The sequence below is a fragment of the Mus pahari genome, chromosome 5, assembly GCF_900095145.1.
Source record: "Mus pahari chromosome 5, PAHARI_EIJ_v1.1, whole genome shotgun sequence".
Lineage (NCBI taxonomy): Eukaryota > Metazoa > Chordata > Mammalia > Rodentia > Muridae > Mus > Mus pahari.
This window is the reverse complement of record NC_034594.1, coordinates 126,667,667-126,690,116: the sequence shown is the minus strand read 5'-3', so window position 1 is coordinate 126,690,116 and position 22,450 is coordinate 126,667,667. Positions and strand designations below refer to the sequence as shown.

The 22,450-nt window shown below is 48.1% G+C and overlaps 1 protein-coding gene across 2 annotated transcripts in view; it reads right to left on the bottom strand.

Moving 5' to 3' along the window:
• The window catches only part of Rgs8 (regulator of G protein signaling 8), a 40,464-nt gene that overhangs the window by 11,343 nt on the left and 6,671 nt on the right, over window positions 1-22,450 (bottom strand). The window contains exons 2-5 of one of the 2 annotated variants that reach the window (XM_021198083.2): window positions 16,447-16,520; window positions 14,395-14,523; window positions 11,967-12,068; window positions 11,059-11,123 (exon numbers count right to left, since the gene is read on the bottom strand). In XM_021198083.2, the coding sequence (XP_021053742.1) occupies window positions 11,059-11,123; window positions 11,967-12,068; window positions 14,395-14,420 (193 nt within the window). In that variant the 5' untranslated portion in view covers window positions 14,421-14,523; window positions 16,447-16,520. The remainder of the gene's footprint in view (window positions 1-11,058; window positions 11,124-11,966; window positions 12,069-14,394; window positions 14,524-16,446; window positions 16,521-22,450) is intronic. The other variant, XM_029538788.1, reaches the window with a different exon arrangement.

Here is a 22,450-nt window from a genome sequence, read left to right as displayed (position 1 = left end):
GTGGATTCCCTGTCTACGCGTGACAGCTCAAGCCGGCGGGATGGAGAAATAAATGAAGAAAGCCACTTAGGCGGAAAAGTACCTAGTTTCAAGAACCAGCACATAGACACGAAGATGGGCGTGGGCCTCAGTGTTTGATGAATTACACTGCAAGGAACTGAAGGAACTGCAGTTGGAAACCTGAAGGGATGTGTGTGGTAAACTCTCAGGTGGCTCGGCAGCACCCCTGGCTTCAAAGGCAGCCTGCCAGAGATAGCAATGCCTACCCACAAGTGGAAGCAGCAGAGGCCTTACTTGAGGACACCAGTTCAAGCACAGCCAAGCCCTCACTCATGTGCACAACACATTCAGCCTTACTGATCTCATGGTCCTCACAGTAGAAGGGTGGAGTCGATTGGAAGACCCTTTCCAAGAAGAGTTACTGCTCTGTTGTGTACTCAGACCTGCCCTCCTCAGATGTCCCGCTTCCTCCTTCCCCTCAACACCGCCACACACAGAGGACTTACTCCAGGCCACTGTCACCCTAACTTTATAGCCTGATACATCATGGCATCCATGCGATTAAGAAAAAGGTTCTGGAGCTAGAGACGGCTCTGTCAGTAAGTGCTCACCGCACAAGCACAAGGACCCGAGTTCAGGTCCTCAGAATCTGCATAAAACAAAACAAAAAGCAGACAGGCCCAGCCCATGTCAATGAGAGCCTCTGTTTCAATAGAACAAGGTGGGTCCTGACAAGACGCCTAACCTGCTACTGCATTTGCACGCATGTGCTTGTGCATCTGCACATGTATGCGCGCGCGCGCACACACACACACACACACACACACACACACACACACACAGACCAAGACATGGGCTCTGGTTTTGGATCCCATATGACCTTGGGAGAGTACTCTAACATCTTGAAGCCCAAGATGGAAATCTTACCTGTAAAAATGGAGACCATGGGGGAACCTCACTGCGCTGTACAGATCAAGTGAAGCAATCTATGCAAAACTGCCTGGTACTTACTACGAGCAGTCAATACTGCCAGCCCACAGGCCTGGTTTACAAAAGGAGTGTGAGATCTGACCATACAACTGCCTGTGGTCACTAAGCCAGTAAAAGGAGCAAAGGAGATTTGCCTGCACATCTGGGTGACCTTAGAGCATGCCCTTCCTCTCTCTGATGACCACTTTCTTCAAAGAGAGGATAAATGGTAAAAACCTGGTCAGGCAAACACGCTGAGCATATGTGTGCCACAGCCCTGCAAAGGCGCCATTTGGCTCACAGGCTTGGGGCTGGTCCAGCTGGAGGACACCTCCCATCACCTTTTCTATGGTGAGAACTGAGGCTATTAGGAACCACCAAGAGCCTGGAATCTACCTAAATTCTTTCCATCCTGCAACTCCAACAGTCAGCCTACCACTAGTGGTTCTTTCATTGAGAGAAAACTAACTTGTCCTTCTCAGCATCCCGTTGTACCTTCCTGAGCATCCTTTCCAGCCTTTAGCCAGGGACCACAAGCATCCTTAGAAATACACTGCACTCTTCCAGGCATCAAATCGATTGGTTGCCTGCAGTTCAGGATGGGATGGGGAGCGGGGGTGGGGGTGAGGGTTGGCAAGGGCTAAAACCCCAGGCATTCACACCACTTTGGAGTTTGTCAGAGATTTCAAGGGAGCTCTTGAGGGGCCAGGAAAAGAGAAAGAACAGCCCTGTTGCCATGGCCTCTCCTCGTGTCTGGACCTGAGAAGCAACAAGAACAGACGGCAGCTGTCCCAAAGGCCCGCGGATGCACCCGCCCTCATTCCTTCTCAACTCACCCACTTTCTCTACCCAATCGCTCTCAGCCACAGCCTCCTCCCCCTACCCTTTTTATTCTCCTAGAGCAGGTGTCACTGCAGGCAAGCCGTGGAGGGTCACTGAGCAAAGACACATTCCACCCAAGAACCACCGAAGTGAGTGGTGGGGGTGGGGGAGTTCTGGGGATGCAGGGAGCGTCAACGCTTCAGAAGCCCCGCCTTCTCCTGCCAGCAGCCCCGCCTCTTCCTGCCAGTAGCAGATGGCAGGAGGCGACAGCAGCCTCAGGACAGACTACTTGCTCCAGACCTGGTCATGCACATCTCTTTCTGATGCGTCCTAGCAAGTGAATTACTGGGGACAGGGGCAGTGACGTGTTTTTCTTCTCATTCACTTTTTTTCTCACCATCCTCCTCCCAGCAAGCTTTGTGTTGGTTCCTCCGCATCTTCCCCCACCCCCTGTCCTGTTTCTTGTCTTTTACCATTTTTCTCCCCGTCCTTCCACCATTCACTTTCCCTCTGAGGACCCTCCTTCCTGCCTTCTGTTTGTCCACAAACCGTAATTGGTTCCAAATGCAGAGTGTTGATTTATCGCTAAACAGCTCAGCGGCATCTGCTGTTATCTCTAGGGGTGGCCATGTTTGCGTTAGCGGTGCTGCCGAAGCTAGAGGCCTGCGTACCCTGCACACTAGGTGGGGAAGACTGGAGCTCTGATCCAGAACCCCACTCTAGAACCTTACTCCTGAGCTCCCACACATTTTGGGCAACGTGTCTCCAACCCCCGAAGCTATTGTGCCCTGGCTCTGACACACAGTAGTTGACATGAGCTAGTGTGTAGAGAGGTATGGCCTCTCTGCTCTTTGGTTCTCACGGCTGGCTATAAAATGCAGATACCACCAGCATCTCCTCCACAGGGTTAAGGGGACTGCAATGGGTTTACACACACCAGTGACAGGTAGAGCCTGACTTATACGCAAGGAAGGCTGGATACTTGTTCGTGACTGTCACTCCCATGTTCTAAGGGAATGATGACGCGGAACTGAATGGATAATGCCTGGCAATCAGAGGCAGTGGACCGGCAGTGAACAGTTCAGAAAAACAGGAGAGGAGGAGGAAGGGAGGTGAGGGCTCTCTCTCTTCTAGTTATTTTATTAGTATTTGACTTGGGCTTTCTTTGAATAACCCTCCCAGGAGTCAAGGCTCTGGAAACAGCACAAAGGTTTTGGAATTGGTGCCTTGCCAGCAGAAGGAAGGGACAGGCATGTGTTCAGGGTTCCTGGAACAGTCAGTGGGCAGGATATTGGCGTCCTTTCGAACAGCCACAGAACCTCCAAGAACATGCGGTGGCCTCACATGCTGCCGGCTGCTGGTTTGCTCCCTCTGGTTCTTTCCTGCGGCTTGCTTACATAAGGGGAGAAATTGGGTCACTATGAATGAGCGGTGCAGCGGGTAGAGCAGGGAGGGTGGCTTAGGTAACAGTTCAAGGTCCAGCAGTCCCAATTTAGCTGGCAGCAAGGGTGGACTTGAGCCTCCATCAGTTCCCAGGCTTGGGAAAACAAAACAAACAAGGGGAAAAAACTATTTTTAAACACCGTGTTTACCAAAGTCCTCTCTCAAAAAACCAGCGTCCTCTTGCATTCCTGATCAATGGGAGAAAACAGTCCATTGAATAGAATCCAAAGGCAAGCCGAGGATAGGAACAGGAAAACGTGTTTATACAAGCTAAGGTGCGTAAGCTGCTGGAGAAGACAAAACCTGTTTCCCTCAGAACCAAGCCGCTGGCTTGAATTTTGCAGTGAGAATCACATCAGGGTCAGAAGACTCTTCCTCTGCGTCATCTGTGAGGCAAAGGTTTTGAAGTAAATTGCTGTGGCTGATCAAGACTTATGTATGGATTTTACTTAGGGAACAAACTATTGCCAGTTATGAGATCTGCTGGCAAGCAATTGTGATGCTAATTATAATTTCACACTTATGATTACTGGTTTTCTTAAATGATCTCTACTGGTATATAGCACGTGTGTGTGTGTGTGTGTGTGTGTGTGTGTGTGTGTGTGTGTGTATTAGGATGACAATATTTCAGGATTCCTCTTCCTAAGATAAAGCAGAAGGGAGGCCGTACAGAGCTTACAGCTGCTACCCCAGTGATCCTACTCCAATAAAGGAGTACTATAAAGCCAGGCGGTGGTTGCCCATGCTTTTAATGCCAGCAGTTGGGACACAGAGGCAGGCAGATCTCTGTGAGTCCAAGAACAGAGTGAGTTAGAGGACAGCCTGGGCTACGCGGTGGAGCCCTGTCTCAAAAAAAACAAAACAAAACAAAACAAAACTAAACAACAACAATCAACAAAAAGGACTATAAAGCTCACAGATGCTAGTCTGTAGTCTAAAAAAATCTCCACATTCAGTATCAAAAAAGTATTTCTCAGATGCATTTTATGGAAGAATACTGCTGGGACCCTCAAATGAGAGAACATGCCAGATTTTACCTCCTAGGTTTGTAAAAACTCCTCTCCCATCAGGGTTCTCTCACATTCATTAGGGAAGGTGGGTAGGAAGACAAGAGGGAATCACAAAAGCTCAGGAGAGCTGAGAAAGAAAAAGCATCAAGTCACTCTGGGAACTCTCCCTCCCGCTCATCTGCTGCCTCAAGCTGTCCACGGGATCAGTACACTTTACATTAGCGCAGGCACACGGGACTCAAAATGCCTATTTTTCTCAGTATGCCAATGCGTTATAGCAAAAATAATTAGACAGCTATCCTTTATCCGTTCTTCTGTGTACCAGTCACCTTGTTTAGCATTTGGGGAACAGTAATTGTATTGAAGTCTTAGACCGTACAAGCCTTCCTTCCCCTTTCGCAGATGAGGAAAACTGAGGCTCCTTGCTATTCGGTGATTGGCCTGAGGTCACAGAGCTGATGAGGGACAGGAGGTGGGGTTAGGAACTTGCACAGCTGCTTCTCTTCAGACCTTTTACGGGCATTGAGGAGCTGCCCTCGCCCTGGGGCTCCTCCCAGCAAGGTACAAGGGAAGCTTACAGTGGTGCTCATGCAATTAACAGAAGAGCTGGGAAGCTCCTCCACCCATCTCCACTCCACGGAGCTAACTCAGTCTCTGCCCTTTTGTTTTATTCTATCTATCTATCTATCTATCTATCTATCTATCTATCTATCTACCTCTTCCTCTCCTTCCTTCCTTCCTTCCTTCCTTCCTTCCTTTTCTTTTGACTACCTATGGGATCCTCCACACCACACACGTAGGACCCATGATACCCTGATGGTCCATTACAGGCAAATGCTGCCTGAGGCCTCAATGTCCTCCATAGAATTCAAAGTTTCTCCAAAAGCCTGGGCTACCCACCCCTCCTGTTTTGCATACTTGTGCTTGAAAGTGGAGTTTCTCAAGCTTCCAGGGGACTTGCCATTTTCCAAAGACTCCTGGGAAAACCATATCCCAATCTCCAGGCCCCAGGGATTCTGGTTCCACAGGTCTGAGATAAGATCTAAAAATGTTCATTTCGTACAAGATCCTGCAGGTGTTGCTGCAGACTCCTCGGTTCGCACTTTGAAGAAGACTTCTCTAGATTTTTCTGTCTTAAACAGTATGGGGAGAGTTGCATGATAAATGGAAGCCTGCCTATTTGCCCTGGAGCTAAAGATTGCCCAGATGAACACTGTAAAGTGTCCCCACGAGCTGATCATTTAGTTTTTATCTGATCATTGGTTTGGGGTCTTTTATGTAGTAGCTGTGTGAAGAGCTTAACTTATTTTGTGTTTTTATATCGCAGCCATTCCCTGAAGGGGACTGAGTTATGTGTGCCACTTCTCCATTGGTCTCATTTTACAGAGACAGACAACGATGTCACTGTGAAAGGGCTCTCTGTGGTCTTACTTCCCCTAGCCTATTATTCCCTGGGGCCAGTGGGTCAAGTGAATAGAAGCCTTCCATCAGATTCCATACAAACTATTAAACAAGATGGCCTTCCACACCAGTCCCCAAGGGAGGCGCTCCAGGTGGGGTCAGGTATAAACCTGCAGGTAACTCAAATTTTAGGTCCAAAGTAAAAGGAAGGAAGGGAGGGAGGGAGGGAGGGAGGGAGGGAGGGAGGAAGGGAGGGAGGGAGGGAGGGAGGGAGGGAGGGAGGGAGGGAGGGAGGGAGGGAGGGAGGATGGATGGATGGATGCATGCATGCAGGAGCCAGGCAAAGGCAAGAGGAGGAAGCGGGAACGAGAAAGAGAAAGGTAGTAGGGAAGAGAAGCAGGAGGGAGGGGAAGGGGAAATCGGGAGAGGAGGGGAAGGGGAAAGCGGGAGAGGAGGGGAAGGGAAGGAGAGAGGGATGGAAGGAAAGAGGAAAGAAAAAGGGGGGAGGCAAAAAGAGAATATTTCCTCAGAGTTCAGGGCTAAATATCCCTCTAAAAGCAGGACAAATAAAGTGCATGCCTAATCCTCATGAAAAATAGAAATAAAAATAAAAGCAAAAGGTAAACACACTTTTTTTCCCCTATCGTCAAGTTGTTTGACAGAAAAGACCTCCCACAAACTGGGAGGTTTTGTTCTGTTAGGTATTAGCTTCAGAGCAGAAAGACTTCTAGGCACACACACACACACACACACACACACACACACACACACAAACACACACTCGAGAGCATACCACACACACGTGCACACACACTCGAGAGCACACCGCACATACACACACACACTCACACACATCCCCCTTCAGGGCAGACTACATGCACAATTCAGATATCAAGTCTAACTATAATTGGATGAACAGGGAAAAGCTTCCAAATTAGCACATATTAGAAACCCATCTAGCTAATGAAGCCATCAGCAGTGCCCATTTCGGTTGCATTTGTTGATTTTAAGGAAAGCACTTAGCAAGTGATGACCTCTTAGCTCATGAGCGCTTCTCTTCTGTGCTCGTCTGTAAACAAATACAATGAAAATAAAACTACTCTAAGTCTTTCCCTCCCACTTTTTTTTTAAACTCTGACGTTTTGAAGACAGTAAAGTGGCCTCTTTCTCCCTAAGATTTGAGCCTATGCAGTGCTCGAAAGGAAGAGAAACATAGGGACTTTGGTCCCCCTTCTGGTTTCTGGGAACATTTCACACTTAGGTGACTGTATAGGCAGTGCTTAGTCAAACCACCTGCCACAGGTGATTGATTATCACCCAGCCTCCGTGTCTGCTCCAGAGAACACCCTGGGACCAGAGCAGAACTGAATTCAGCCTCTGTCACATCCGGTTCTAGCTCCGTTGTCCGACAGTTGAGAAATCGGATTTCCTAAATAGCCAAGGTTTCCACTAGGGCCACCTCAGTCTCCAGGAGTAAATGGGACACAGACACACACACACACACACACACACACACACACACACAATCAGGACCATAGATCTGATACCAGCTCCTATTCTTCCCTTAAATGTCCAAAAGCCCGGTCCTTGACTACTGGAAACCATTGTTCCAGCCAAGTAGGACTTCGGCACTGATGAAGCAGGATTTAAGAGCAGTACTGTAAGGCTTCTCTTTGCAAGCCCAAGGCCACTTGGCCTGTGATGAGAACACTGCTTCTTTTCCTTGCCTTATTGTGAGCATCGAGAACGTGAGTTCTCAAAGACCTTCATTCTCCAACAGAGATAGACCATGGCCTCTTCTTCCTGTGCTGCTTCCCTGCTGCACAGACTGTGTGCACGATGCTCAAGCTCACCTTTAAGAAAGAGCTAAACGTCAGAACACGGGAAGCAAAGATGCTCCAGAGGATGAGAAGGGGCTTGGGGCGTGAAGGATACTTATCTGATTCCACAGACTAGAGAAGCCTGGGAGGGAGAGATACCTCAGTGTGAAGAATGACAGAGGGCTGGGTTCTAGACTAACCCCCACTGTCCTGGATCCCAGCCATGCAGGGATTCTGTACTCTTCATTCTTTAGGATATTATGTGTCTTAATTGGAAGCTCTGCACCGGTCCCATTAGTGCTGTTGGAGACAGGCGCATGTGAAATCCCATTGGAGAAGTTTAATCAGCCCTGATTGAGTCACAATACCAACCCAAATTCATTAGAGTTCTAGAAAGCTGTCAGCACCTTTGAAAGTGGCCTGGGCTCTGATTGCTTCACGGCTTTCTGGAAGCAATAAACATCCAAACCCTGAAAGCTCCAAGTTCTGCCAGTGACCCTAAATAGCCCTTTCCTCCTAAGAACTCTCCTATTGCTGGCTTTTTATTTCTATATTAAACAGAAATTTAAAAACAAAACAAAAAAAAAAAAAACAAAAAAAAACAGAACCTTGGACTCCAAGAAGAATTAAAGAACTTTCATTTAAAAAGCTGGGTTTTTTTTTGGTTTTGCTTTTGCTTTTGTTTTGTACCTTGGCAAATTGTCCCAGCTGTGACCAGGTAGCAGGATTCCCGTCCCAGCGGTCCTGGAAATCAAAGTGTTCCTTGACAGGAGGACCACACATCTGCAGATCTAAGAGTCCCTGGATCTCGAGGTCTCTTCACTGGCTTAATATTAATAGTTGGGTACAAAGTTCACGGTCGCGGTATATGTTTTGCATTTAATAAATAAATGTATCATAAGGGGGAAACCAGCCACGATATCACTACATCACATCTTGAGGAAAGAGGCCACCGCTCTGGCAATAGTTTAGTTTCCTGTCTGCTGGCGGTGGTAAGCCGCCATCTCTAACCCTGTTTTTGGAATGAGGGAACAGCCTGGGGGACTTGCACTGAGGCTGAAATAGAAACGGAACTTGAGGATGACCTTGAATCAAAGCCAGCCCGAAGAGAAGACATTGCGTGGTAGTGACATTTCTTCCGCAGAACTCGACTCCAGGAAAATAATCAATATCCTCATTTTTGGAAAAGCATTACTATCTAATGCTAAATATCACCACACGTGTGCCACTGCCTTGGCAGACTCACCTTGCCAGCTTGCTACTGAGGCACGGCTGTGTCACGTATGCCACACACTCCACGCTGAATCATTTTCCTGCCTAAGTATATCCCGAGGAATACCAAAGTCACAAGTGGTTTATAATGTGCACTTACTTTTAAGATATTGCAACTGATTTTTAAATCTACTCCAAAGTATTTGTTCAGCTGGGGAGATGGCTCAGTTAGTAAAATGCTTGTGGTGCTGCCATGAGAACCTGGCTTCAGACCCCTAACACCTACATAAAAGTAAGTGTGAAAGAAGAGGCTGGACAGTTCCTGGATCTCATTGGCCAGTTAATGTTACCTAACTGGCAGGCTCCAGGTTTACTGAAAGACTATCTCAATAACAACAACAACAACGACAGTGTAGATAGCTGGCAAGCTGGCTGAGCAGGCAAGAGCATTTGCAACCAAGCCTGACTCCTAAGATCAATCCCCAGGACCCTCATGGTGGAAACAGAGAACCAACTTCCAGAAGTTATCTGCTAAACTCAATAAGTGCCCTGACACAGGCTTGAGCCCACACGCCTACACACCTACACACCCACACACCTATATGTACACACATACACACACAAACGAATCAATTATAAATAAAGTAGAGAGTGGCAGAAGAAGAAACAGCCACCTCTGGTCTCCACACACATGCACAAATGTGAGCACAGGCTCAGGCACACACAAATGCATACTTGCATATGTCCTCCCCCCACTCCACGAGGTCCACAAAGTATTTCTTAACTTGTTTGTTAAAAACAAGAAGCAAAGTCAGAGGATGTAACTTCATCAAATTAAGAGCAAAATCACTTCTTATCCTTGTATGATGGTGATGGTGGTGATGGTGGTGATGGTGATGATGGTGATGATGATGATGATAATGATGATGATGATGATGCAATGCTGAAGATGGAACCCAGGGCTTCTCCACTCAGCTACCATTCCAAACCTGGACAAGCCAAGTCACTTTTAATGGCATCTTCTAAAAACCATCATGGCCACCCCAGCATCCAGTAACCGAGTCAGGTCAACAATTGAGGTCACAGATCTGAGTCCCAACCACAGCGTTCAATTTAACTGTCCAGAAACGCATTCCCCAATATAGAAACAACACAGCAAAATGCAGGCAGCCCTTCTGTTCCCCGACCTCGTGCTGCTGTGAGGAACTGAGGAGGAACACTGAATGTCTTGTCTGCAACCTTCCTGTCTCCTCAGAACACCCCCTCTCTCCTTCCCGCCCCTGCTTTGCCACTTCCATGCGCTTAATGCCAGAGGGATTTCAGAGCCCGAGGAATTTGGACTTGCTCATGTTAAGAAGGAAGAGCTGAAAAGTTTGCCAAATGATAAACTGCCCTCTGCACACTGAAATGTGCACAACCCTCCCTGCCATTGTAGGGAACATAATACACAGCAGCTGAAAACCGAGGAGAGGAGCCGGAAGAGGAGGTAGGGCGGGCGAATGAGCAGAGCCACATTCTGGTCGGGGGAGGGGAAGAAACATGCATCTAGGATAGGAATGGGGTTCTGTGGATCCAAGGGATTGCTAAAATACACGTAATGTTCATTTGACTAAGTAGCCAGCACTCCCCAATGGCATGGGGGAAGGGGGTCATTTTTCCCTTCTGAGACCTCTCCTGGAACCCAGACCCTCTGCTTCCGGTCAGCTCATCACTCCAGCTACCTAAACTGAATCCTCTCTGGTCAAAACTGCTGAGCCTCTAGCCACAGTGAGCCACGCCTATGATCTCAGTGCTTGGAAGGTGGCAGGTTAAAAAGAAAGCAGGAGAATCCCGAGTTCAAGGCCATCCTTGGCTAGGTAGGGAAGTTGAGGCCAGCCTAAGTTATAAGACACCCTGTTTCAAAAAGAAGATTGGAGACGTTTGAATCCAGAGCCTCACAAATGCTAAGCAAGTACACAACCATTGATTGAGCTACCTTCCCAGACCTGGAAAAGCAAGATCTCTTTTTAATGGCATCTGCTAAAATAAATAAATAAATAAATAAAAATAAACGGGGACTCCACCATGACCACCCAAGTCTCCAGTAACCAAGATAGGTCAATAATGAGAGCACAGATCTGATATATAATATAATATAATATCTGAGAACCAGGGGCATCTTGGGACAATGGTTTGAATACAGAAAACCGGAAGGACAAGCCTAGCCTAACTTTATTAAAATACCAGTTTTCTCAGCAATCTGCTCCCCTTGCTGTGTGCAGGACCATGGAGGGCTGGTGTCCCAGCACTGGGTCCTGAGCCTAGGAAGTAATCATTCACTACATCTGTTGCCACATGCGTGATTTGCTTTGATGTGATGCGGCGGCCTGGATTCTACTTACACTTATGAGAGAGAAGCACATCAAAAGAATCCGCCCACCTCGTTGCTTCTTCTGTTGAGAGTCTCCTAGGAGGCAATAGCATCTCTCTGAGTGCTTCTGAAACATCGCCTCTCCCCCAACCATCGCTCACATCTGCCCTGGACTCCTTGGATTGGTGGGAAGCAAAGCCACACCCTACTGAAGTCTTGCGAGTGGGGCTACAGCTTACAGGTAAAGTGCTGACTTGGCATAATGAGGTTCTAGGTTTGCTTCCCCAATATCAGGAAAAAAAAAAAAGGTATTCAGAATCCTATATATTACTTTTGGTCTGAACAATAAAGGCATGTAGCTATGTAATTTCAAGATGTCAAGGTGATAGTGGGGGTGGGGGGGGGACTAGTCTTGAAGACAAAACAGTTAGGCTCAGCTTACAAACTCTACCTCTTCCTGTCACCTCAAAGTCTTCACCTCTTGGAATGGAGACAGCGATGCCCCTTACAGAGGTGAGGGGGGGGAGGAGGGAGGAATCGAGGTGACATCTGTGACATCATGGAGTACAGTGTCTGTGCAGAGCAGGTGCTGAATCCAGATGATCTGAATCTAAGCATATTTTTAGAGTAACTTTGTATGCTTATTTCCAAGCTATGAGCTCAGGTTGTCAAGTATGCAGAATCAAGAAGGGCTCTTCCCTAGCCTCGGCTTCAGGCGCAATGGGCAGGATGGGTTCCTAGGAGACGGGGGGGGGGGGGGTCTTTTCACCTGGTCTATGCCTTTTTATCACTCACATGCAGGGGTAGAAAAGGAGCTGCCAAGAGACTAGAACATTTTGTCCTATGGTTTATCTGGTTGACAACTCGCTAGAGAACAAGGTCCCAAAGACACCCCAGAGTGTGGGTACCCAGGAATGCAAGGCAAGCCCTGCTACTCACTTGAGAGCACGGTTGGGTTTGTCAGGAAGGATGGCGGTGAAGTCACTGCAGGAGTCTGATTTGTGCGACAGGCACCCCAGTCGAGTCCTCATGCCTTTGTTCCTGTAGTGGGTGGGGACAGAAGGAAGTGGCTGTCATGCCATGGCCACAACTGCCAGCTCTGTGAAGGGCCCCTGGACCTGCTGCCCTGCCCACCCCAGGTGGCCCCCAAAGAATCCATCAGCAAGAGCAGAGGCAAGGGCTGTGCTCACACCTTACTTCACTATGGAAATAGTAATAATAGGTGTGGGGCCCTTCTTCTGCCCTTCCCCTAAATGCTGAAAGCTTTTTAAAGCTGACATGGCAAGCTGATGGTAAGGCAATGAAGGTCATTAGCTTGGGAGAACTTCTAAATTAGGATTCTCTGAAGGGAGTGGAAACGCAGCAGTTATAAACTAACAATCCTCGTTCTGCTTTCCTATGAGCAGGGCAAAACCACAGGGTTAGTGGCGGCAGTCCCTAACTACAAAGCCATGAAAGCAGGGCTTGCACACAGAGGAGAGAGGTGACTCAAAATGTAGGGGTGCACAAGAGAGGGTCAGAGCACAGAGTGTGGGGCTTCAAGGGGGGGGTTAGTTCCCAAATGGTTTCTCTCAGCTTATCCCACCCAGTCAGGCTATTTGTACACAAATGGCTACTGGCCAGCAGGGATGGAAGAACGATGGATGCCACCCACAGAGGAGAGTCAGTGTCCCCTTGGACAGTCCTGATGCCTGCTTAATTTGCCCTATTTACCTTCAACCAGGGGCTGGCAAACTACCTTCCGGCAAAGATGCCTTCAACTACAAGGGCAAAGTTAGATAGTTGCAACATTGACCATACACTCAGCCTGTAGCAAAGCTGAAAATATTTACTCTCAGGCTCATGACAACAGAAGTTTGCTAATCTCTTACCTTTAATCATGACAATGTCTCACACTGAGGGCAAAGTAAATGGAGGGGGGAAATCGGTATAACCAGACTATGGAGACAGCCCTACAACGGGTCATCTTCATCGTGCCAAAAGCAAGTCCTTCTGGCCTGTCTTCCTTTCCCTCTTTTGCACAAACTCTTAAAAACCAGATAGGGGAGTTAGGAGTCATGCAATCCATTCACTTCCATTAACTTCAAATGGATTTCCATTCCCTGGCCTGTTCATTGTCTTTGTTCACAGAAATCCTATCTCACATCTGTCTACTGAGACTGTACTGTCCTTGGCAGGGATGGACATTTGTATGCCACAGCACATCTCTGCAGAGCCCCCTTGGAGCTGGAGCATCTGAATTTCCAGAAATATCCTCTCCCACAGGGAATCTGCCTGCAGGTCTCTGCCCCACCTCTCCTCCCAGGCAGGCTGCACTGCTATCCATTTTGTGACATTTCAAAAGGGTTTCAACAGCTACTCTCCTGAAACAGAGAACATCTTATGTGTCCATTCACTGTTACAAATCGCAGGGTACCTGGGCACCAGGCCATTCAAGCAACTGATTAAAAGCCCCATGAATCATCACCGCTGTGAATGCAAGCAAAGGTCCTGCTCAGGCCGTACCATAGGTCAGGCCCCAACCTGCAGCTGACTCCGGTGCCTTAGGACCATCAATCATAAAAACAGTCAGGTCACTACCCAAGAGCAACGGACAGGACTCTCAGAAAGAGGCAAATTCACACCATCTTTTAAGCACCGAGGTTTGGCACAGGCTAGTTTAAATGACACTGCTTGCTCCCAAGACCACTCGGGGGCACTCAAATAGTTCACAAAAGCAAATTTACTTGAGACAAAATGGTTTTCTCTACTTCTAGTCAAGAGCTGAATTGCCACCTCCTTAGCCGGGTAGGAAATGATGGGGGCAGACACAGGAGAGAGAGGCTAAGAGGAGGAAGGAAGGAAGGAAGGAAGGAAGGAAGGAAGGAAGGAAGGAAGGAAGGAAGGAAGGAAGGAAGGAAGGAAGGAAGGAAGGAAGGAAGGAAGGAAGGAAGGAAGGAAGGAAGGAAGGAAGGGAAAGAAAGGGAAGGAGGAAGGAAGGAATGGATAGAGGGAAAAGGAAAGAAGAAAGGAAAGGGAAAAAGAGGGAGTCTCATTTCCTCATCTTTCTCTACAAACCCCTGTCCCAGTAACTCACAGAGTTTCATACACGTTCACGCACAGCCCCTTATCCTACCACAAAAGTCACCACCACCAAGAGATTCTACCAAATCACCAGGAGGGTATGGGGCTGACACAGGTCCGACCTGCAAGGCTATAACTTTGTAAGAAGCACAAAGGCAAGAAAAGCACAGTGCACACACTGTAGGCCCAGCAGAACTAGTCCAAGAGGACTACGGAGAGCTTCAGAGCAGGAGAGCTGAGAGACCAGAAGGTGGAGCAAAGAAGAGAGGGGCAGGGACAAAAAGACAGGTCACCAGTTCATTACCTGCGTGGCATCAGTAAGGCGGCCATACAGGCATCCGCTTACGGTTACCCCTTGGGCTGGTTTGCAGGGACGTCAGGGTTGGAAATAAGACTGCTGGGCGCGGGGATTTACCCTCTCACGTCCTCTCACCTAAAATCAAAGAGTCTGCTGTAAGAGGGCTCACCCCCTCACATCTGTCTGCAAGATACACCTTTCCAGTGGCTCTCTACCATCTGAGCACTTCCCACAGCCCCCACAAATGTCAGCTCATTCTTAGCAAGGGCAGCCGATCCAAGACTGACAGGAACAAGTGCCAGGTGGCTTCACATTGCAGACTGTTGGTCGGAAGTTCCTACTTCCCCAACCACTGGCCATCAACCAAAATTGGGACATGTACCCTTAGGGAGGCATGGGCCTGCAACCCAAAAATGACTGTTCTCTTTATCTCACCAGACTGATGCCCAAGTGACCAGCCTGGAAGAGACCAGGGAGGAGAGGTCAGCCCTTGTTCCAAAATAATCTGATTGGATGCTACTCTGGTTCCCACCTCCCTCCAAGGACACCTGTCCCAGGTGGAAATGAGCCAGGGTTTGAGAAAAGGGGAGCAAGGAGGGGGGTTGGAGGGACTTGGAGGTAAGCCATCAGACACCCTCACCACTGGGCATGCTCCTTGGCAGGGATCCCAGACACAGGCTGAAGAAATGAATATGCAAGTCACTCTAGCTCATAATGGGCAGGGGGGGAGAGCCTTCTTGACTCAAGACAGGGATGATTTGGGGAGGAGGAAAGGGGATAGAAATGGAGGGTGTGGAGGCTAAAGGATGATTGGCCTATAGCCTCTCCTTCCCGTGGGTGTCACTGGCAGCGTTTCAGACCATTATTCTGACAAAAGAGAGCTGATAGGAAGAGCTACCTACCTATCCATAAAAGGGTCCCCTGGGGAACCCTGCCACCAAACGTAGAATCCATTTTAAAAGAAACCTAATTTGGATAAATAAGAGTCCTGCGTGGCTGCACCATTTAAATGGTTTTGGCGTTGCCCTGATCAGGTCACAAATACTTTTACAAATCACCTTCAGAGTAATTATAGCAGTAGCAAAATGCAAGGATGACTTTATTAACGCCAAAAACAGAAAACAACGACAAAAATCAGGCTTTATGTAAAGGCTCATCCCACCGGGTCACGTTCTCAAACAACAGGGGACATTTCCTTCATCATTGTCCTAAACTGGGGTTGCACCTGCTTTCCAGAAGTGAGGCCATCTAAGCCCTTTACAGCTCTAAGGGTCTCCAGAAAGCACGTCTGGGGCACCTACGCATCATTTCCTCTTGTTTATAGAATATGTCCCCAGGGGAGGTGGGGGAAGATCTTGCCAGGGGCCTTCATTATTCTGTAGCTGAGCAGACCAGAGGTCACAACCCATACACACCACAGGCAAGGTCATTCAGGCCAGGGGATTACTGGCTCTGTCCCTGCCTGCCATTCTTCCCTCCCTTTCCTGCTCTCAGCCCACTCAAGCTTGCTGGTACTATCCAGTTGTCTCCTCTCCAACTCCCCCCTCACCCCCCCCCCAGACTTCAGCACCTCCCAAGTCACCCCTTGAGTGAGGTCAGCTTTGGACTCACAAATCCAGCTGAACACTGCCCCAGCTGCCTTGTCTATTCCAGGATTCAGAACCCTCAGGGCTCTTATCCCACTTAGCCCTAGACTGACTTATAGGGGACAGATAAGGGGTTACCCAAAGCCTGGGAAGTTCAAAGATGGACATGTCACCCACCCATCCCCATAGTGCATGTATCCTTAGAAGTGGGCACCAAGTCACAAGTGACTGGAGCAGATAGCGTAGAAAAAGATGTCATTCAAGGTAGAGAGGGGGCATAAGGGGGGGGGGAAGCAAAGATTTATAAAGAAGGGAAGAGAAATTAAGCTCAGCGGGGAGAAAGCAATCAGTATGCATGAAGAGGCAGATTAATTAAATATGTATAATGCAACCAGCTTTCCAACATCCCAGAAAAAAAAAAAAGAAGAAGAAGAAGAAGAAGACGAAGAAGAAAGGCAGAGCCACTACTTACTGTCGTTGACTGGTCCTCATGGCCTGCAGGTCTTTGCCAAGTAGATGGTCAGAGATGCTCCGGGTTAAGGAGCTCTAAGGGAAGAGTAGATCTTTCTTTTAGCAGTGAAATCCTTGACAGGTGGAAGGCATGTTTGCAGGGACACCTAAGCTCGCGCATGCACACACATAGACATAAGCATGCACGTACAACACACCTCCCACCACTTGAGCCAGGCAGCAAGCGGGGCCCCAAAAGCTCTTCTTCTCTCTGCTTGTCACATCCAGTAAATACTGAAGCAGCCTACACCCAGCAGGCGGCGGCTCAGCTCCCGGGCACAGTCTGCACGCCCATCCTCATTGGCAGGACGCAGGAGATGCCCCCAAGCAGAGCTGACCTGGCATGCATCCCGTGCCTTCCTCCTTCGGCCTCACTAACCTGCAGCTCCTTTGGCTGCAGCTCAGGGAGAAGTCTCTCCCAGCCCACAGCAGCTGCTCTGCCCCCCAGCCAAGAGTAGGTATTAACTCTTTTCAGGCCACCAAGTGGCTGAAAATCCAGGGAAGGGTCCTTTCCTAATGAGCTCTGCGGCTGGCCGGAAGGCTGAGAGACTGGAGGCTGCGCTGAGGAGCAGGGAGCAGAAAGATCTTGCCCCAGACAGCTGCTGACAGCAGGAGCCAAGCCGAATCAAATCTCCTAATGAGCCAGGAGGAGGGGGCCTGTCTTGCTGGGTGTGATGTGATGTGATAAATGCAGAGAGGGAGAAAGCTACGGGGCAGGTCGCACATCTAAATTCCACCCCCTTTCTCCCAATTCTATTGCTCTGCACTCCCTAGCCAAACCACAGGGCCCTGAAATTACCCCTCTCTGCCAAGGCCGCTGGCCCCTTACTCAACAGAGGAACCCACCCCACCAGGACCAACCACACCACTCCCCACTCCTTAATGAAAAAAATTCCACCTCCTCTCCCTCCTGGAACGTGCAGATTTCCAACTCCGCGCTCCTGCCTCTCACCTGGTTTTTCCTACAGTAGAAACTCACCTCTCTCCCTCATCCATCACCTAGCAACTCCCCCCACTTGCATCCGTGATAGAGTGCGACTTTTCCCTTTGTTCTGCCCGATCTGCTCATCATCTCTGTGTTCCTCGCTTTCCTAACCTTTTTTTTTTTTTTCAATTTTATTTCCAAACCTCTATACCCACATAGACCTTCACACTGCCTGCCTCTGTTCCGAGAGAGGAAGAGTTTTTTTTTTTTTTTTCCTCTTTGTCCTAGTTCTCCAGAAGTGATACCCAGCGATCTGGGCATCACCTAGGAGCTGGGCTGGACATGCCAGTGCTCAGGCCCCATGCAGAGACCCTTGGTGGCAACCCAGCACGCCCAGGGATTCTAATGAAACCTTCTCTTCCTCCTTACACGCTGAGTCTCTAAGGGTGTCCCCCAGTCTGTTCAGGGACCAGCTCCAAATACACTTGGCCTTTGTGGCAAATCATTTCTCAAAACAGAAGTTAGACTACATTTCCATAGAAAGTAGTGGTTTATCATAAAAGTAATCTATTATGTTTATATGTTGTTCATTGCTAGGGATTGAACCAAAGGTCTTAGATATTCCAGGTCCTCTACCTGGAGTATCTCTGCCTCTCTAGGCTGACTTTAAACTCACTCTGTAGCCCAGGCAGGCTTTGAAACTGCTATCCCTCTATCTTGGCCCCCTGAATAACTAGGATTATAGGCCTTGCCATCATGTCCAGCTTATTTAGCCTTTTAAAAATATTTAAAGCAAAGCTAGGTTGATGGTACAGCACCCACGAGGCTGAGGCAGTAGGATCAGGAGATCAAGGACAGCCTGAGCCACACTCACCTTTACAACCAAGTATAAAATATTTTCATGTATTGTGAGTCAACAGTGCCATGTACCTGCTGGTGAGATGGCTCAGTGGTTAAGAGCACTGACTGCTCTTCTGGAGGTCATGAGTTCAATTCCCAGCAACCACATGGTGGCTCACAACCATCTGTAATGGGGTCTGGTGCCCTATTCTGGTGTGTCTGAAGAGAGCAATGGTGGTGTACTCCTATGTATAAAATAAATAAATAAATCTTTTAAAAAAATTGAAAAGGGACAATGCCATGTACCACACTCAGGATGATTACTAACCCATACCACAGATGAGAAAGCTGAGGCCAGATGTGATAACACTCCTTCTTCAACGTGAAACAGTATATAGTCTTAGCACAGGGTCAAATTTTGTCTTATGGCTCTGACAGAGGAGCTTTTGTTCCTGTGTCATGCTGGGACACAGTCTCTGGGCATATCTATTGGTGCGTGACCCATGTTCTGACAGTGAAATTAATGTGCTGTAATCATTCACTGCCTGATGCTACCATGAAATAGAAATCTGGATGCTGCCCCCACAGTGACTCACTGTCTCCCTCCAATCTTGTCCACACCATCCCTCTGTGAGGCAAAGACGACTTCATGTTACCAAATTCGATATCTTGAAGCATGATGCTAACTAGAATTCAAAGTTAAGCTGAAAGAGAATTTTTCACTCTCTAGACCCTTTCCTGGTGCTTTTGTTAAGAAAAAAAAATTCCATGGATAGCGAAGATACCTAGGATGTGTTTACACCTTAAGATGAGTCCACACAGCTAATATTTAAGGATCATTTTGTATGTGCTAGACACTGTCCCTGGCACTGCACTTGAGTTAATTTAATTCTCCCAACAAATTTACAAAGTCAACATTTTTATCAGCCCCTTTCACAGGTGGTAAAACAAAGACAAATCATTTGTAAATAGCAGAGCTGATGTCTGGTGTCTAAGTTGGTACCTCCGTGCCCCTCCCACTAACACAAAGGTGACATCATTAGCTGACTCTTCCCCACCAGGGCTAATATAAGGCAAAGCTTTCTCAGAGTTTCCTGTTGTCTGATACCCAGGAAGGAAAGGCACTGGGGAGAGGGGGGGAGGCGCGGCAGATGGGCCTGGGTCTGAGGCGGGAGCTGATCAATACTAACTAAGCATGAGACTCTTCAATTAGCCTTAGAAAAGGAATGCAGTCAATAAGTCAAATGAACTGGGAAAGATACCATAATTAATAAAGTTTTAAAGAAAATGGAAAGAAAGGACTTAGGGGAAAGAGAACAGGGACGTGGAAAACATGAAGAAAAGAAGAAAATCAAAACTAGTCCAGAAGTTTCTACCAACAGCACCGATGGTGGAACCGTAGAATACCCAACTCAAGAAGTCGCTAATGCAGCCTTGTCTACAGGAGGGCTCTACCATAGCCTTCCAAAGAGCTAGTGTGTTTAAGGAACTTCTGAGGGGCATGAGATGCCCCTTTAGCTCTGGGGAGGCCGAGACAGAGCCACAAGATTGAGGCTAGTCTGGGTTACAAAGGGAGACCCTGTCTCAAGACAACAACAAACTCTCCAGGGTAAACATTAAGCTGGCTCCAAAGTTAAACATGCTACAATGGCTTTTCCCGGATGAGGGTCAGGAGAAGAACAAGATTTTACCGCTCTAGGAGGACAGAATTCACCCACTTGGACACTGGGTTCCCCAGGCTTAGAGCCATGGCCGGTAAGGCCAAGCTTGAGGGGCTGAAGACTGGCCCCTCAAGTTCTGTTTTTCCCAGGAAAGCAGTGATGGCCAGCCCCGATCTGGTTCCATGGATGACGCAGTCTCCCCTTTGCTCTTTCCCTTCTACAGCGCTATGCCCCGGAAACCCCTTATGGGGCACAGGCCAGTCAGCGCCTCTCTGAAACGAGGGCTCTGCTGCACGGCCCCAGGCACCTGGGGCCCATAGGCTTCAGGCATCTCCAGCAACCTCGCTCTCACCCCTCCCCTTCTTCCCGCAGGGCTCCCTCTGTTTGCCCATGACGTCACTGTACCTTCACCCCTGGGGTAACAAGTGCAGATATTTCTGGCGTCTCCTTCATTCCTCTTGCTAAATCGGTGTTTCAATCTGATCATTGTGTTTCTGAGTTATTCCTTAGCTCCATCCCCCTCCCATCCATTGGCACAGAGGTTATTCAGCTCCCAGCACGGATCTCCCTGCCCCACCCCACCCCCGCCCGCCCACCCGCAAACCTCAGTTACCCACTGAACAGACGCCATAGCAGATCATCTTTATAATAATCTTTGATGGGCTCCGTTGCAGCTCCTCTATTTGCCTGACAATAAGCTGGTCTTGCTTCTCTGTCTGGTTTTATTGCTCTCTCAAATACATACATACACGCCCCTGCACCTGCTCCCTCCGCTTGGATTGTCTACCCTGTATCTGCCTCTCAGCTCGGGGCTCCTTTGCCAATCCCTTTACCTCTGAGATAAAAGCTCCCTTTCCAAGCTCTTTCAGAATGATTCCAATTAGAGGAGCACCTCTACCCCAGTCCTACCACCTTGCCTTAGGAGTCTGACGGCCTGAACCACAGCCTAGTTCATTCATTTCATGTGAGGCTTCCAATTCTCCCAAACAGATTCCCACTCCAGGATGAGAGCCTCTAGGGCTGACTTTTTTTGCTCCCGGTTCTCATTGCTTCATACAGTGTAAGGGCTTAATTCAATGGCTGTCATTTATGAGTTCTTTTAAATTTTATTTTATTCATTTATTGGGGGGTGGGAGTTGCTGTGTACATATGTGGGGGGGGGTCAGAGGGCAATTTGCACAAGTTAATTCTTCCCTTCCTCCATGTCGGTCCCAGAAATCAAGCTCAGGACATCTAGGTTGGTGACGAGTGTCAGCCCTTATTATGAATTTTTGAAAAAAGGAAAAGCAAAGAAGAATCACCAAGTCTTCCTTATGGCAGAAATGTGTGGAGACTTCTGCAGTCTCCTGGTCAGGACGGAAGTCAGCAGAAGGTTGATAGCTTCGGGGGACAGTAGTGTAGGCTTTTATAAACGATCCCAACAGCCCACTCAAGGTAGAGTTAACCGGGAGCGAAGGGGGCACCTGGCATTGCCACACAGGCTCACGAATATAATTAAATTGAAGATAAGAGGAATTAAGATCTGCACTATAGTATTTTTTTAAAAGCCACAGCAGAAGAGGTTTATTGCCAAATGCCTGCTGTGTGTTTATTTAATCAACACGCCACCTAGGACAGCACCGGTTCCAAAGCTTTCAATAAAAGTCATTTGGATATCAGATCTGAATTCTGGTCAGCGTGCTCAAGCTCTTCCCACAAATCTTTTAAAAGCCATTTCCACCACTCAGCTTCCTAGTAACAGAAACCTGGATCAACATATGCCACATTGATTTGGGGTTTCCATGGAGATCAGAAGGACACGGGGAAGGGCAGGACAGAAAGAGGACACCTGACCCAAAATTCTGCTTTAAAACAACAGTGAAAACATGCATCTCACGAGCATCCCCTGTGAGCATCAGCAGTCTTGTTTCCTGTCCATCAGTTCAAGCATCCAGATACTTAATTTGTAATAACCTTCCTGGAGTCCCATAAGGGATGTCACAGGGTCAGGGAGAAGGTCAGTAGCTAATGCTGAGAACTCATGCAGTCGGTTTGCAAGAAAACACGCAAGTAAAGAACAAAGGGTCATTGTTCATCATGCTTGTTAACTAGCTTTGCAACACTGAAGACCTGCGTTAGCACTGAGATCGATCGATTGGCAACTAACAAGACCAAGAAATCTTGAACTTTAATTTTCTCCTTGAGCCAGGCATAGTGGTATTGCCCATATGACCAGCCCTTGGGATGGAGAGACAAGAGGACCAGGACCTAAAGACATCTTTGTGTCATTACTCACCATAGTCCCAAAATTCTTACCATAAGACTCAAATAAAAACACCTGCCCTATCTACTTTCCAGTGTGTGTGTGTGTGTGTGTGTGTGTGTGTGTGTGTGTGTGTGTGTGTTGAAAATTTCTATGGCTGCTTTGTAAGTTCCAGAACACGGTCTTCTGTTATTATATTTGGAGGTGACTGTGGCTTTCCTTTAAGTAGAATTTTGCCAGTGAGCAAGTATATACCAGAGAGAGAGAGAGAGAGAGAGAGAGAGAGAGAGAGAGAGAG